Raw genomic sequence first — 16,541 nt, 5'->3', positions numbered from 1 at the left:
GTATCTTTTTAAACACCACACTGTTTTCCTTTTCTTTCCAGGTCCTGTCTGCTGTTTATAAATAGATTCTTATGGCTCTATGAATTCAAGACAATTATACCTTGAAATTCACTGGAATGCCATCAGACCTATTAATTTTGGGACTTTCTAGCTGCATAAATAAAATGTCAACTATCTGATTACATTAGGCGTGGAAAACAACATGAAAAGCCATCTGTAATTAAGGAGAAGTTATTTCAAATAATTCACGGAGCAAAGAGCAGAAGTGCATAAATATACACAAAAGCCAGTGTATTAGTTTTCCATACAGATTAAATCAAATCTACGTGGAACAATTAATTTGTATCTTATAACACTTACTGTATTTTTCTTCGTATTCATCAACTTCAGTCTTTTCGCAGATGTTCTGCTCACACAGATGCAAATTCTTTGAATCTGACACTGTTTCCTATCTCACTTGAAATCTCGGGCTTCTGTTTTGCACCTGCCCGAAATCTGCACTGCTCTGCCACCTAGTGCTTTGAAGGAGGGTATCTTACATCAAACAGCACAGTCTGTTCAACAGCATAGATTAAGACTCTCTGGGCAGAAGTATTTTACTAACATTTCCTTACCAAATGGGTGATTAAGGAGGAACTTGGTTTATCAGCCTCTAAGGATATCGTAATTGATCACTGCCAGAGATTGTGTCTGCAGATCTTAGTAATATATAAAACTGTTTAGCAACCTGCATCCTTGTATTTTAAGACATTACATCATCTTTATGGATCTTTCTAAAATGTAAAATAAATTAATTTTTCCATAAAATCCTTATAGAAGAAAAAATTAATCAAATATCACATGTACTTAATCATATAAAATTTTCAGACAAAAAATGTCTATTTCAACTTCTAGCAGGTACCCAAAGAAGCAAAATAAAATTACTTTTGCCTAAAATTTTTGTTTGTAAATGGATTCTAAAGCACAGCATTTGCAACAACCAGCTTGCCTTTTGTTAATTTTAATTTACATTGTTTCTAAAAATGTGTGTTTCTATATTACTGCTATTGCAATTTATATTTCTTCTAAATTACATATAGACAGGGCTTATTTCAAGTAACAGACCAGGCTACATATTTTAGAGGATTTTTTTTTTTTTTTTACAATTTTATTTGAAAGTAATGGAGCTTTACATTGTCAGGGTTGACACAATGACGCTATGAAAATGAGCTCTGCTTTTCTTTTGAAGGAAAAGTCATTCAAACAAGACTGTTCTGACTCCCACTGAAGAGAATTTCTTCTATGAAAAATTAACATCAGTTACATATACAAATCTTCAATATTTATCAGTTGGTTCTAATTTTTCCTTTAGACACTATGAATACCAAATGACTTTCCCCTCACATCACTCAGAAACAACTATGAAACATTGACAAGCATCTCCTCTTGTCTGGATTGCATAAATGCAGAACCAACATAAACTGTGTGTCTATGAAATGAATCACAGAATGGCTGGGGTTGGAAGGGACCTCTGGAGATCATCTAGTTCAAACCTCCTGCTAAAGCAGGTTCACCTAGAGCATTTTATGCATTGACAAGATCCCCTCAGTTATCTCTTCTCTAGGCTGAACAGGCCCAGCTCCCTCAGCCTGTCCTTCAGTCCCTTAATGATCTCTGTTGAACAAGAGTGGGCCCCCTGCTGACCCTTGGGGAACACCTTCAGCTACAGGCCTCCAGCTGGACTCTGTGGTGATGATAACAATGCTCTGGGATCGGCCACTCAGCCAGTTCTGGCCTATTGGAATGTTGTGGAAGACAGCATCAAAAGCCTTGAAGTAGAGGTAGACATTATCCACTGCTCTTCCCTCATCCACCCAGCCAGTCACTTCATCATACAAGGATGGTTGGTCCAGCATGATTTCCCCTCGGTGGATTCATGTTGATTACTTCTCATAACCTTCTTTTTTGTCTGGATGCTTAGAGGTGACAACCAGGCCATTCCATCACCTTTCCAGGGATTGATGTTAACTGGCTTGTAGTTCCTGGATCCTGTCTTCCTTCTTGCTCTTTTTGAAGTTCGAGTTCTCATGTACCTCTCCATGATCTTACAAGTAACATCTCCCAGCTCCCTCAGCACTTGAGGGTGCATCCCATCAAGGCCTTGACACCCACAACTCTATAAACTGATCCTCCTCAACACAAAATCTTTTCTCCAGACTTTCTCACTTGCCTACAGAGTCACAGCTTTCTGAGGGCTGCCTTAGCAATAAAGACTAAAGCAAAAAGAGACCTTCCCTAATTGCCTTCTCTGGATCCTTTGTCACCATGGGCAGGGGGCCCATGTTTTCCCAAATCTTCCTGTTGCTACTGGTGGACTGGTGGGAGTCCCTGTTGCTGTCCTTGACCTCCCTTGCCACATTTAATTCCAGATGGACTTTAGCCTTCCAGATCACATTCCTGCATACTTGTAAAACACTCCTATATCCCTCCCAAGTGCCCAAGAACCCTGCCCCTTTTTCCACAAGCTTCCATAAACTTCCTTCTTCTCTTTATGTTTTGCCAGAAGCTCCTTGCTCATCCATGCAGGTGTCTTGCCCCTTTGTTTGATTTCTTACCCGGAAGGATTCACTAACCTTGATCTTGGAGGAAGTGATGCTTATTCAGCTTTTTTCCTACAGAACTGTCAAATATTAATATCTAAAAAGCAACTAAGTGCAATTGGTAAGGTGCAATTGGTCCTATATGTGAACAAATAAAAAGACTCTCACCTCTCTCTAAAATACAGTGCCCTGTGGGAAAGGCATGTATGTATCTGCCTTACTGCTGGGCTAATCTCACCTCTAATATGTCAGTCTCATCCCATGCAGCTCTGTTAAAAGTTAGCTTTCCATTCCACATCCTGCTGGACACCTTTCATTGGCTTCACTTCTGAACAAGTGAAAAATAGGCACGACTGGACTAAATCCAGTTTGGACAAATCAAAAGGACTTATGTTGTTTGCTTGGATACTGTCAATTGAATGGCATCAATTTACTTATCAGCTTCCATTATTCCCTTGCTCCCATTACTTATGGAGGAAATGCATTATCTCCACTAACATCTGTTACTACCAGTTATGCTTCAAAGCATGGGATCCAGAGCAAGGAAAGCAGAAGTGAAGCATTCCAGCCCACTCCCTAAGCAAGCATAAGGAGCTCAGCCAACTGCCAATGAAGCCTATTGAGGAAAGTGTGGTCCTGTGTCCTCTGCTTTCATATTCCTACAGTCCACACTGCCACTTTTCTGACCCTGACAGAAGATCCCTACAGGGAGATCCCCACCAAAAAAAAACATGCTGTAGAAAGCCAGGGAACAGTTCTAAGCCAGCACAGCTCCCTGAACCAGGAAGCAAAGGAGCACATACACTCAAGTACCAATGAAATAGAGGGACCACCCAGACAGGGCTGGGGCAGGTTTGCATTTTTTGGCAGCAAATAGCTACTAGGGTGGCTGAGCCACAACACTGCCTCTGCGTCCTTTTTGGAGCAGTTCCCACTTTGCCCGGTCAACTCTGGATGCAGGAGGCTGCAGGGACCAGCCTCCGGAATCCGGGAGACCAGAGATCTGGCTCGTGGGTCCTTCCACAGGACCGCGGCAATAGAGGCAGGTGGTGGAAGAAGGAGGCAGGCTCAATTGTGGATGAAATCCGGAAGGTTTATTGTGTCTCCGAACAGGGGACCTCGCCCCCGGGGGTGTCCAGCAATGAGCAACCCTGAATGCGCCTGCCAGGGGTTTTATGGGGGGTGGTGACAGGGGAGGGATGACAACGGCATCGAATCAGGGAAGGAGAAGGACGGGTCTGCGGGATGAGGGACACACAAGGGAACCTATCTTGGGAAAGGAAGGGAGGGATCCTCCCCCCAAGACCAATCACTCGACGCCCCTGCCAGAACTTTCTAGAAGCTTGGGAGGGGTGCCGGGGCAATTGGCAGGGGTCTGGGAGGAGACAAATAGAGAAAGCAGGGTTATGAACACGAAACCAGGAGGGTATAAACTGGGATGGTACAGTAACACGAAACCCAAAGGGGAGACCCGGACTGAACCAAACAAGACACACTCCCACACAATACCAAAGAGCACCATGTGTATACTGAAATCCCAAACAGAAACTGAAAACAGACTTAAATCCCTAAGGCAGTGATGCTGCTGTGTGGCTAAAACCAAAGTGAAAATCCAAGGAGGTGCTGCAACTGCACTTCTGAAGGGCACCAGTGGAGAGTGGAGGCAGAGCTGCCCCCTCTCTGCCCAGGACTCCAGCCCAAGGCACTGCGGCCGTTCGCAGTTTTCCAAGCACACACTGACCACCCAGACTACTGAACAGCAGCGGCTGCAAAGAGCCAGCTTTGACCCCTGTCACATTTACAGATTTACAGTCATTACATTTCAATTTGGTTTTTTACTCAAAAAACCAAGTGTATTTTGAGGGGGGAAAACAGGCTTTCCACAACCTTTTAAGATAGAAAATTATCTTGTATACTGACAATAGCAAGAAACACTCAGCCTTAGTCCAGTGCAGAAAAAATGCAAATACTATGTGGCAATCACTATTTTGCTCAAACCCAGGGCTATCACCAATTATCTCAAACAGCAGCATTGTGGAGAGATCCACACAAAGGAAATAACCAAATAACTATATCTTTCCTTGCAAATATCCTTTGTTTCTAATCAAAATCACTTTTCAACCTTTTTTCCCCCTCCCTAAGAGCAGCAGCCAAAACCAGAAAGCAAATTTCCCTGGGACACTTAACACTTTATTGTACATCTGTGAATGTTTTTGCTTTGTTTAAAAGATGTTATTTATAAAACCAGCATAGAACATTAGCATACAAATTGTTCAGTGTACTGTATGCAGATATCCAAATCCAAGGCAGATCCTGATTTCTGTTTGTTGACTGCTGTGATGTATCACTGAGAAGCATTTCCCACTGCATGCTAGAGAAACACCACCTGATTGTAAAATCATATGGTACAACACAGAATTCAAGCAGGCTTCCCAAAAGTTCAGAGCAGTTCTGTTCACACTGAGTGAACAAGAAAAACATTACTGAAAATCATGAATTCTCTTCCTGCAGCAACTGCCTTTGCTACCATTAATCCTACAGCATCAATTTTGAACAAACCAAGATGGACGCTTCCTGGCTCTTTCAATGATCCGCTTGCCTGCATCTTTTTCTGTGGGTTTTTCTCCTTCATAAAGGACAACAGTCTCCACAGTTGGAGCATTAAATGGTCTTCCTTCCTTCTTATGTATTTCCATCCGTATCAGTCGAGTTTCTTCTTTGACTTTTGCGTAACAATAGCCGCAAAGGACGTGTTTCTGCTTCAAGTTTCCACACTCAGGACAAACATCTATGTTCCTCTAAAATGACAGTGGAAAACAGGAAATTTTGTCATTTGAACAGCAGCAGAAAAAGAAACAGGGAACGACTACAAATAAAAATGTTAAATGAAATAGTAGAGAAACTCAACTACCATTTCAAACTGTATTCTTCTACATAATTTTTCTGTAATGTGTTGCTATGTCAATGGCTACTACTAAGAACAGCCTATAAATTCAGTATCTAAGTCATTATGCCTATTTATGTTTGGAAGACTAAAGACCTATGGACTCAATTAGATGCACAGAAAATGTAGGCCTTTTCCATTAAATTATCTGTTCAGCCAAAATTCACATTTTGTTGGCTTGCACCTCAAGTGCCACTGTTTATTTAACCTCAGACTACTGTCACACATGATGAATGTATCTGTTACAATGGATTTTAAAGATTATAGTATCTTTTAAGCTTATTTATGTATAAACAAAGTCCAGGGAGCTTTTACAGTCAGTACTTCTCTCTGCAATGACTCTCTAAAACAAGGACTTTGCTGATTACCTTCATTTTTATGAGCTTGCTGGGATGCCTCCGCCGGCTGCGGTTCACCTCAACGGTGCGCCTTTGCTTGGGCGCCGCCATCCACAGGATGCTCTCCAGCAGGCTCTGCGCCTCGGCACTGCTCTCACCAGCATCATTTATCCCTTGTGGAACAAGAGCCGGACCTTGCACAGCTAGTACTGGTCCTGCAGGAGAAAGAAAAAGAGGGGGGTGATTGTCCCAGTCTGCACTGGTGCAGCCTCCCCTTGAATACTGTCTGCAGTTTTGGGCACCACAACATAAGAAGGATATAAAGCTCTTATATAGCATTCAAAGGGAGGCCACGAGGATCGTGAAGGGCCTGGAAGGGAAGTGACACAAGGAGCAGCTAAGGTTACTTAGTCTGCTCAGCCTGGAGGAGAGTGAAGGGAGACCTCATCACGGTCTACAACTTCCTCATGAGGGGAAGCAGAGGGGGAGGCACTGATCTCTCCTCTGTGGTGACAGGACTTGAGAGAATGGCATGAAGCTGAGTCAAAGGAGGTTTAGGTCAGACATTAGGAAAAGGTTCTTCCCCCAGAGGGTGGTTGGGCACTGGAACAGGCTCCCCAGGGAAGTGGTCACAGCTCCAAGCCAGACAAAGTTCAGGAAGCGTTTGGACAACGCTCTCAGGTACGTGATGTGACTCTTGGGGCTGTCCTGGGCAGGGCTGAGTTGGACTTGATAATCCTTGTGTGCTCCTTCCAACTCAGCGTATTCTGTGACTCTGTGAGAAAGAAATTCCTTGCAGCCAAGCCCCATTTTACCTGCGGTCGAGGAAACACAACACGATACTGCCGTCACCCCCGAAGCAAGGTCAGAGCGGCGCCCCCGCCCCGCTCCCTCACTGACCCCAGGGCCGCGCCCTCCTGCCCCAGCGCCCTCTCTCCCTCCGCCCTTCACACGGAAAACGAGTCCCTCAGCCCTCACACCGCCCTCTCACAGAATCGATGGCGTTGCAAGAGACCTCTGAGACCATCTACTCCAATCCCTTCTCAAGGCAGATGACACAGGAACACGTCCAGTTCCTTCAGCTAGGCGGAGAAGAGGCCGCGACCTACCCCAGGGTGGGCTCTGTCCCCCGAGGAGACCCGGCCAGAGGCCGCGCTCCAGCCGCCCCCAGCAGCACTGGAGCAGGGCGCGAAGCCGCGGCAGCGGAGAGCGGACGAGTACCACCACCGCCATAGCCCCACGCGACCCTGCCGAGCCCTCGGGGAAGATGCGCCTTTCGCTGAGCCTTCTGGGAAACCGAGTGCCCTCAGTCTGTCACGGCATCGCAGGGACACATGAACAGGACTCCAAGTCCCAGCACTGCTCTCGCGACCAGGAGGGCGGGGCGGCGAAGGACAGAAGGAGGACTCCAACTCCCAGCATGCCTCACGGCAAGCCTCTCCGCCAACCGCATCTCGGCACGCTCAGGCACGCGCCGCCACCCCGCCAATCAGCGCGCTCGCTTTGCCTTAGCGCTGGGAGCGGGAGCGGCGTCCGCGCCTGCGCCGAGGAGGCGGCGCGGGGGGTGCAGGGGCTGGTGCCAAAATGGCGGAGCGCGGCTACAGCTTCTCCCTCACCACCTTCAGGTACTGGGGCAGGAGCTGCTGTGGGCCCGGGGGCAGAGGCGGGCGGGCTGCCGGGCCACCGGGAGGACGGCGCGCAGCCTGAGCGGAGTGGCCTGCCGGCGGCGGCGACGCAGAACCGAGGGGGCGCTTTGCAGAGTCATCGGGCCTGCGAGCTTTGGGGGGCAGCGGGGGCTGGGCCTGGACAGGAGTGACGGGCCTGGGGAGAGCGGCGGGGGTCAGGCGCCTGAGGGGGACACGCAGCTGCCCAGAGGCTTCCTGAAGGGCTACGAGGGTTGCGGGGAGAGTCCTGGGTTCCACTTGGTGTCCGTCGCTTACCTCGGGCCCCAGTGCGGGCGCCGCTTGTGTCAACTCGTGGCTGTGAGACAGAACCGCTGTAGAACCAAGTTAAGGTCTGTCTCGACACTGGTAGTGCCCTACAGCGTGGGTTTGGTTTAGCAAACTCGGGATCACCACACACACGCATACTATAGGCTGGGGAATAATTCTCTGGTTCTTAGCTAACTGGAGATGCGTGATAACAGCTGAGCTGTGGTGTCGTGAGAGCTTGCTTCAGAACAAGCTTTGCAGATGTGGGAATGAGTGAAGCAGATGAGTTTTAGAATAGTTTGTGTTCCTTCCTGCTACACTTGGCAGTCTCTGCTCTCCTTGCACTTGGTGTTGTGCACGGCCCGAATGTGGAATGATGACATGCACAGAGTGAATATGCCATTGGAGTGGGGTCTCTTGGGGTGTTGCTCTAATACCTAGACTGAAGATTAATTCAGAGTAGAGGAAAACTTTCAATTTTTTTTTTTTCTCGATGAAAGTATTAAGGTATTAAGACCTATGTTGCATATATAAAAAAGAAAAACTGGACATAAGAATCTTCATGCTGCTTGTGTTGAAGTACCCCCTTTTTCTCAGAGGAGAATCACACTGTGTTATTGCAAAAGGAATTGCTAAAGGCTTGTTGCAGTTGAGCAAATGAAGCAGTTTGCAACCTAAAATGATGAAAAGAATATTCTCAATGGATGGAAGCTGCCCAACGTGCTTGCTCTGCTCAAGTAGATTGAATTCTTTATTAGCTGTCGGAAATGGTTTCCTAAGGGAGTTACAAACTTTTTGTATTTTACAGAAGAATTTTACAGAAGAACTACATGCTTGGAATGACAGTTCTGATTTGTTATATTTTGTAGTGGAAAAGCCAGAGTTACTAGTTTGTCACCCTTACACGCTGTTTCCTCAGTGTATAAATGACTACACTGATTGATTATTGCTTGCTTTGTTTTCTTCATCTAAGCACTGAGTTACATAATATCCGATTTTACTTCTGCAACTATTAAAGCAGCAGTGTCTGAAATACAGCCTAGAGAATACATCCACTTGCAAAATCACTTGCCCAGTGAGTGGCTCTCCTGTGGATGGAGAATGGACCCCTCCATCTTTCTCAATAAGTTACTTTGTAACTTATTTTGCTTGACACCTGCAGCTCTGCTCTGAGGATTCTGCATCCATTACCAGAATAACGTGGATCGTTAAAACAAAATGCAGGAATACCTGGGAATGGAACGGGAGTTGTTGCTGTCTTGTGCCATTGACCTCATGTGCTTGTCAGTCAAAAAGCATAGCCGTGTTTTGCTGGTTCCTTTCAGCAGTGAACATCAGTGTCTTGAAAGCTTTTAGAAACACACATTCAGTGTAATTTCAGTAGAAAGTCATGACACACCCTGAAGGTTTTTTCCCACTGAGTGGAAATCTTTATTTTGCGTCTTCTTTTTAGTCCTTCTGGAAAGCTTGTTCAGATTGAATATGCTTTGGCTGCAGTAGCTGCAGGAGCTCCATCAGTTGGGATTAAAGGTATGTCCTGAAAATACTTCAGTGGAGGATTTGGGATTTCGACTATTTTTTGAGAGAACTAAACCAATTTGGATCATGTACTGGGTCCTTTGTATTGCATCCTTCTTTATCTTTTTCTATTACATATTTTGTTACTCTTTCAGTGGATTTTCACATGTTTTAATAGGTTTAATGTTTCCTGGCATTCTTTTTTTGGGTGATTTTGGAGACATTCAGTTGGTAGAAGTAGATATAAAAAGTTATGTAGATTGCTCAGTTATTAATGTTATTCAGAATCTTTAGAATGGGATTATGGGAGCTGTATGGTTATTTGAAAAAAGAAACAATGTGTTCGGTGTATTCATCAAAGTATCTCTCTTTAACATGATTGTAAGCTTGAATGGCTTTTAAAAAGAGAGGAAGAAAATTTTTACAGTTTAATAAGCTTGTTCTGTGTTTTGACTGCTAATTTTAGTTTAATATTTAAAGAATTTTTTTGTTCCTTTCCAGCTGCAAATGGAGTGGTGTTGGCAACTGAGAAGAAGCAGAAATCCATCCTGTATGATGAAAGAAGTGTCCACAAAGTAGAACCAATTACCAAACATATAGGTTTAGTGTACAGTGGTATGGGTCCAGATTACAGGTATTAAAAAATTTTGTTTGATCACCATTTAGATACATATTCATACAAGAAATTTAGGTAACAGGTAGCAATTGGCTGTTTCTTTTTAAGTGTATCTCATAATACTATATTGTATTGCACTGTAAACGACATTCACTTGAAGTTTTTCTTAATATGTTAATTAACTTGTCAAATAACCTTGTATCTAAAGAATGAAAGCAGTGTAATTCAACCTTACTTTCACTTTAAATATTTCAGCAATTACTTGGTTGATAAAGATAACTCAGCGCAGTCTGTATTCTTACATTGATGTTATGCCAGGTGTACAACTCCTGAACAGATATTTATTATTATGAATTTCCAGTTGTAGTTGGAATTTTTTTGACATAGGAGTTTTGTCTTTGTTTTCAGAGTACTTGTGCACAGAGCTCGGAAGCTGGCCCAGCAGTATTACTTGGTTTATCACGAGCCCATTCCAACAGCTCAGCTAGTACAGAGAATTGCTTCTGTGATGCAGGAGTATACGCAGTCTGGGTACGTGCTGGAATTGCAGAGTTGCTTCGAAAGATTGTGTTGTTTAAATGTAATGAGTAACAGCTACCCAGTGATTGGAGTTCTTGTGGAAAAGGCAGTTTTTCAGTGGAGAATGTGCACAGAAAGTGGGCCAGCAGGAGGAGCACTGTCTGGCAGTGGGTGAGAATGGGTCTCCGTATCTTGCACACAAATGTGTCAGCCAAGGCAGGACAGTTTTGGTTTTGTTCTGTTGGTTTACTCGTCATTCCTCATCACAGCCCTGGTCTGGGGAGAAGGCAAACATGTCCAAAATAATTAGTCACGTTTGACTTTCACTGCATGATTTATTATTTTTTGTTTGCCTGTAGTGGTGTTCGTCCCTTTGGTGTATCACTGCTAATATGTGGCTGGAATGAAGGGCGGCCGTATTTATTTCAGTCGGATCCATCTGTAAGTATCTTACACTTGTAAGTTCTGCTGCTTTGAAAAAACATGGGAAACTTTGCCTGTGCTCCTGAGATACTTTGTGATGAGAATAATAATACAGAGCTAGAATGGAAGATACCTTAACATAACTTCAGAAGTCAAAATGGGTCATTTCAGTAGGTGCTTGGAGCAAGCCTGCATCATTCTGTGCTTACATGTTCCTGTACTGCTTGAGGGCTGGCAGCTGTTTCTGAGGGAGATCATCCCTTTTCATACCTTTCCACCTAGTTCATAGTGCCAGCAAAAATGGTGTTCTGCAACAGCTACTAGAAAAAAAGAAGTTGGACTGTTTATACTGCTCCAAACTGGATGGAAGTTAAGCCAAAACCTGTTGCATTGTGAAATGTAATGCATGTGCTTTGGTATTTAATGACAGTGGTTAATTTAAATGAGTTTATTTGCTGCGTGTGCACTGCACTTCAGAAGAACTACCCTTTGATGCACGTGTGAGGTGCAGTGCTTCAGGTGAAAAAATGAGGTCATTTTAGTCATCATTGCAACTTTCAGCAGTTTGAATTACTACCTGATGCTCCAGTGTTAAAAGCAAAATGCAGATGCCTTGTTTAAGGCAGTTTGATTGAGCCATAGAACTGCTGATGGTCTTCATGGCAGAGGAGGGAATAGAAGTGATGACTAAATATCCTGGTAGTAGTGAACATAGATCAGATGGCTGATTTGCAACAAGTCACTTACATTACTTTATCTTCAAAAAGAAGAATATGTGGAGTGAGCCTCAGTAAGGATTTCAGTGTACACTTTCTCAAAGGCAAATGTACTATTTTTGTTTAAGGAATCCCAAATCAAAACTATGCTAATTCACTTACTCAATTCATCTTTCAAAGTAGTATGAGGATGAAAGTAGGTGGGGCCCTATACACATTTTGTACAGTTTCACAGCATATGTTCCCATATAAAATTAGTCTGAATATGATCCAGAATTGTCTCCTGCAGTCTCAGAACACTCAGTATTTTCATAATTGCTTCTGTACTTTTTTACCAAGTAATTGAATACATAGTGTTTCACTAAGTTACACAAAACAGTTCAATCAACAGATTGTTGCTTTTTCAGGGAGCTTATTTTGCATGGAAAGCAACAGCAATGGGAAAAAATTACGTCAATGGGAAAACATTTCTTGAGAAAAGGTAATGTATTTGATACTTCTCTGAAAGGATACTGTGTTCTATTCAGGTTCCATATAAAACAGCCAGATTTTAAAAAATGCACACTTTTAAAATTGTCAGAACAAAGTTTTAAAATACTTAAGGTGTGATGTTTCCAATGTACTTATTTACACATGCACAGGAAGTTTGATTTATTTAAACTCCAGCTTTTGCATTTATGTAGAACTACTTGAGTGCAATAAACACTATATTCAGCATATTTGCAGTAATGTTATAGACAGACAGTAGGAAAAGTAGGCATTTTTTTTTTTTTGCAAATAATAACTTTGACTATTAATGTTGCAGTGCTTACAAATAATATTTGTATGAGAAACAGAAAGATTTTAGTAGTTTTGGGGTTTTTAGAGATTCCAGGATTATTAAAATCTGTAAAGGTCTTTGTCCTATGCTGAAATAAATGAATGTCTGTTTACAGATACAATGAAGATTTGGAGCTTGAAGATGCCATTCATACAGCTATCTTAACACTAAAGGTTAGCAAAAGATTTAAGAAATAAGTTTCTTATGTCTTCATTGATGTGATTCACTAAACTGTGTTTTTTTTAATAGGAGAGCTTTGAAGGGCAAATGACAGAAGACAACATTGAAGTTGGCATCTGTAATGAAGCTGGTTTTAGGAGGCTCACTCCTACTGAGGTTAAGGACTACTTGGCTGCAATAGCCTAGTAGAAACTGAGCTAGACTGTGTGGTTCACACAAAGGTCTTTTTAATTTTGGCTACTTAAATGTTTTTCTTTGCAGTTTTTGCATACTTATTTCTACATGGTTTGTCTGAGAGATTTTTTAAACATCATGGGTGCAAATACAACGGTCCTTGATATTGTAATACATGGAATCTTGTTAAGGATAATTCTTTCCCTTGATACACAAAATACTGTACAAAATGTAAAGTTATAGTGACAGCTTGGAAAAGGCTAAAGAATAAAATCAAAGGCCACTGTTTTGGGGGAAGGTGTCTGTGTGTCTTTTTAATCCTAGCTTGTTTATCCACATCAAGCTTAGATTTCAGTATCCTTATTGTTGAGGAAAGAGTTTTTCACATACAGCCACGATGAACTTACGTTCGACCTTCTTTTAAAAAATGTAGATGTCGAGTGACAGGATAATTTTTTCACTTTGGAATATTGTTTAAATGTCAATGAACTTCCAGAAATGGTATAATCTGGTGTAAAAGATCATGTACTTTCACAAAGGGGCAGAAAAGTCTTCCATTTCAGGGGTGTACTGTGATCTGCTTGAGCCTCTCTGCTTTCGACCCTCCCGGTCTTTGTGTCACAAGAACTTGTTTTACTTGAGTTATTTTTTTGGCCCTAGAAATTGCACTTTTTCAACCTTGAAATATTGTTAGAAAAAGGGAAGTAGTAACTCTTACTGCAAACTAAATGCATTTATCACCATCAATAAAAATCAGTGGGAATTACAAAACAGAATGAGAGTATGTAATGTAATTACTTTATTCCTTGAATTGTGCTAAAGTATTTTCCAACTTGCGAGATAATTCTAAAGATGTAATGAAAAGAGCATTTAATTTGTGCTTCATAACTTTTTACAGATATCATTGTGTGGAGGTGTATGTATCAATACATTTGTTACACGTATAGAGTCGTTCAAGTCATAAAAACCTACATTTACCACAAAAAACCCAGGATAAATATACCTTTTTTTTTTTTCCAGCAGAAGTAATCTGGTCTGCAGCCATTTAAGTTGTTGTTTTCAGATTTTATATTTTTTAAAGCAATCTGATTGTCAAAATGTTGATAGTGAACTGAGAGCAATAGCTGGGTCACGCTGCTTGTACACAAGGCTAAGGATGTAGGGGAGCAGCCTGGCAGGTCACACACATCAGCCAGTCCTAACTAATGAAGGAAATACAAAATATGAGTAGAAGGCAGTGTATAAGCTGATTGACCTGTGCTTTCCAATGTCTGTCTTCTGATGGTTTATGTTATCATCAGGTGAATAAGAATTTCTGAAGCATGCCATAATTATTTCCTAATGTCAGAAATAAAAGCTCTGTCCAAATGGTTCATTAAGAGTTCCGCCAGATCACTTTTTGAGTATTTTACTCTGAAAACTAGACCATACTCTGATTCTTATTCTAGAGAAAATAAAACAACTCAGATCTGAAACTGAAGGCTTTATATTGCTGCATCTTCGATTTAGAATATTTATGCTCATAGAGGTTTTTAATGCTATATAAATACTCGAGTTTTCTGCATGGAAATACGCATTTAGGTACTTCAGAAATAAACTGCAGTGGTTTAGATGTCTCTGCTACTAGAAACAATTGATGAACAAAGAACACCCTGTGAAGGGTAGTTTAAGCCAAAAGCAAGTTTCAAACCATGGTAAACTGCTCCATGTTTTGTGTTAAAGGAGATGAGTAGGCCTCTATGGTCTATTGCCAGTGGTTTTCACTTTAACGAGCCAAGCTGGTGACTGTTTTTACACCATTAAGAACTGAGTCCCAAAGCTCCCTGGTAATACTTAAACCCTGCAACGAAACAGAGTTCATGGCACGTGGTGTAATTTAGGAATGATATGCATAATATTTTGAATTCTGGCTTTATTTAGAGTATTACATACTTTTCTTAGCGGTAGGCAGATAGACCTTGGTATTACGCTGTTATGATGGGGAAGGTGGTGTGATTTTAAGTGCAGGGTTCTTTTTTTAACTGCATGTCTAGAATAGTAGCTAAATTTTATGTAGTATTTAAAGGGAAATCCTTAAACTGCAGAGAATTAAGTAACATTTTTCCATTTAAAATCATTAAAATTCAAGGAAATAGTAATTTTAACTTGAAGATGTATTTCTTAAATAAAATCACTTCAGGAGTGAGAGATACTAGTGCAATGGACTAGCAAATTATATGGTGATTGGGGTAATTTTCAAAAGGTAGCTTTTTTTTTAATATATTTTGCAAAAACTGCATCGGGGGTCAAGGTGCAATAAGGCAGACAAACACTGTTCCTTAATGAGAAATGACAAATTGCAGGCTTGATGACTTCAGTTCGCTGTGAATTATGACTTTGTGTCATTTAATTTGTTCCTACTAATGCAGCCATCTGAAAGAAGACGATGACTGGTCACTTGAAGCATGTAACGTTGATTTGCTTGTCCTGGAAGAGGATCTCCTTCAAGGTCCTCAGGATCGTGTGACTCCTATGAGAATCGGGCTTTATTTAACTACTACGATTAGGATCTGAGAACAGTGTTATCATTTCAGGAAGTTACTACTTTAAGTCACAGAATGACAGAATGGGTCATGTTGACAGGGCCCATAATAGGTCATCTGGTCCCACCTGCCTGCTCAGGCAAGATCATTTTGGAGTACAGGGCACAGGATTGTCCAGATGGTTCTGGTTCTGAACAGCTCCAGTGAGGAAAACTCAACAACCTCTCCAGGCTGCCTGTTTCAGTGTGCTGTCACCCACAGTAAAGAAGGTGCAGTAAGCCCCTTACAGCTTGCTTTGGCTTACTCTTGCTTTCCAGATCCTGTGAAATCATTCAGACAAGTAGAGATCATCTCTCCCTGCAAAAGCCGGCAATCAGAAGTCAAGTCTCTCCCATGCTGTTATGGAGTATTGTTGCATGGAGAGGAGTGAGACCATAGCTATGTCTGCTGTATGGAGGCAGGCAGCAACCTTGGGCAAATATTGTGGACACTTGCTCACGTTTTCACAGAACAGTTTAGTACAGCCCAACTTGCCCAGATCCAACATGCATGGAGCTGTGGCTGTTGCTTCTCCAGTGAAGTTAAAAGTCCAAGGCTAACTTGTCTCTGGCCTGTCCCCACTGTAGTCCATGCTATTGCAGCCTCACATTGAACATGGTCTGCAGTTTTGGGTGCCACAGTATAAGAAAGATACAAAGCTACTAGAGAGCATCTAAAGGGGGGACAGCAAAGATGGTGAAGGGCCTTGAGGGGAAGCTGTATGAGGACCGTCACTTGGTCTGTTCAACCTGGGGGGAGACTGAGGGGACAGCTCATTGCAGTTACAACTTCCTCATGAAGGAAGGAGGAGGGGCAGTCAGTCATCTCTTTTCTGTGGCAACTCATGACAGGACCCAAGGGACAGGCCTGGAGTTGTGTCAGGGGAGGTTTAGGTTGGGTATTAGAAAAAGGTTCTTCACCCAGAGGGTGGCTGGGGACTGGAATAGGCTCCCCAGGGAAGTGGTCAGAGAACCAAGCCTGACACAGATCAAGTGGTATTAGGACAATATTCTCAGGCACATGGTGTGACTCTTGCGGTTGTCCTGGGCAGGGCCAGGAGTTGGTCGCAACGATCCTTGTGAGCTCCTTCCAACTCAGAATACTCTGTGATTGCGTCTGACTTGATGTAATGCATTTCGGCCTTGAAGGGTTTTCGCGATAACCCGCGGCCGCGCCGGGGAGCAGAGCCAGGCCGGGCGGGCTGAAGCGGCGGAGCGAGGCG

General features: G+C 42.7%; 2 protein-coding genes across 2 annotated transcripts; one reads left to right on the top strand and one right to left on the bottom strand.

The window, feature by feature from the left end:
* Nucleotides 1–4,747: 4,747 nt before the first annotated feature.
* MRPL32 (mitochondrial ribosomal protein L32) lies at nucleotides 4,748–7,164 on the bottom strand. Its single transcript, XM_042043179.1, has 3 exons — nucleotides 6,971–7,164; nucleotides 5,892–6,076; nucleotides 4,748–5,377 (listed from the first exon to the last, which is right to left on the bottom strand). Exons 1-3 carry the CDS (start codon nucleotides 7,092–7,094, stop codon nucleotides 5,123–5,125), a joined length of 564 nt encoding a protein of 187 aa, XP_041899113.1. The 5' UTR covers nucleotides 7,095–7,164; the 3' UTR covers nucleotides 4,748–5,122.
* Nucleotides 7,165–7,380: 216 nt separating this feature from the next.
* On the top strand, nucleotides 7,381–13,055 carry PSMA2 (proteasome 20S subunit alpha 2). Its single transcript, XM_042043177.1, has 8 exons — nucleotides 7,381–7,486; nucleotides 9,246–9,322; nucleotides 9,812–9,944; nucleotides 10,335–10,457; nucleotides 10,805–10,886; nucleotides 11,992–12,065; nucleotides 12,520–12,577; nucleotides 12,654–13,055. The coding sequence occupies exons 1-8, from the start codon at nucleotides 7,446–7,448 to the stop codon at nucleotides 12,768–12,770; spliced, it is 705 nt and encodes a 234-aa protein (XP_041899111.1). The 5' UTR covers nucleotides 7,381–7,445; the 3' UTR covers nucleotides 12,771–13,055.
* Nucleotides 13,056–16,541: the final 3,486 nt, after the last annotated feature.

The sequence above is a fragment of the Corvus kubaryi genome, unplaced genomic scaffold, assembly GCF_017639235.1.
Source record: "Corvus kubaryi isolate FWS band 111438036 unplaced genomic scaffold, C.kubaryi_AGA036_p1.0 37398, whole genome shotgun sequence".
NCBI classification, from domain to species: domain Eukaryota; kingdom Metazoa; phylum Chordata; class Aves; order Passeriformes; family Corvidae; genus Corvus; species Corvus kubaryi.
This window is presented reverse-complemented; position numbering and strand designations above follow the sequence as displayed.

Coding starts and splice junctions, on each gene's coding strand:
- PSMA2 (XM_042043177.1), top strand. CDS start 7,446: ATGGCGGAGCGCGGCTACAGCTTCTCCCTCACCACCTTCAG. Junction 7,487..9,245: donor TTCTCCCTCACCACCTTCAG/GTACTGGGGCAG, acceptor TCTTCTTTTTAG/TCCTTCTGGAAAGCTTGTTC. Junction 10,887..11,991: donor TATTTCAGTCGGATCCATCT/GTAAGTATCTTA, acceptor TTGCTTTTTCAG/GGAGCTTATTTTGCATGGAA.
- MRPL32 (XM_042043179.1), bottom strand. CDS start 7,094: ATGGCGGTGGTGGTACTCGTCCGCTCTCCGCTGCCGCGGCTTCGCGCC. Junction 6,077..6,970: donor GGGACAGAGCCCACCCTGGG/GTAGGTCGCGGC, acceptor TTTCTCCTGCAG/GACCAGTACTAGCTGTGCAA. Junction 5,378..5,891: donor GCAAGCTCATAAAAATGAAG/GTAATCAGCAAA, acceptor CTGTCATTTTAG/AGGAACATAGATGTTTGTCC.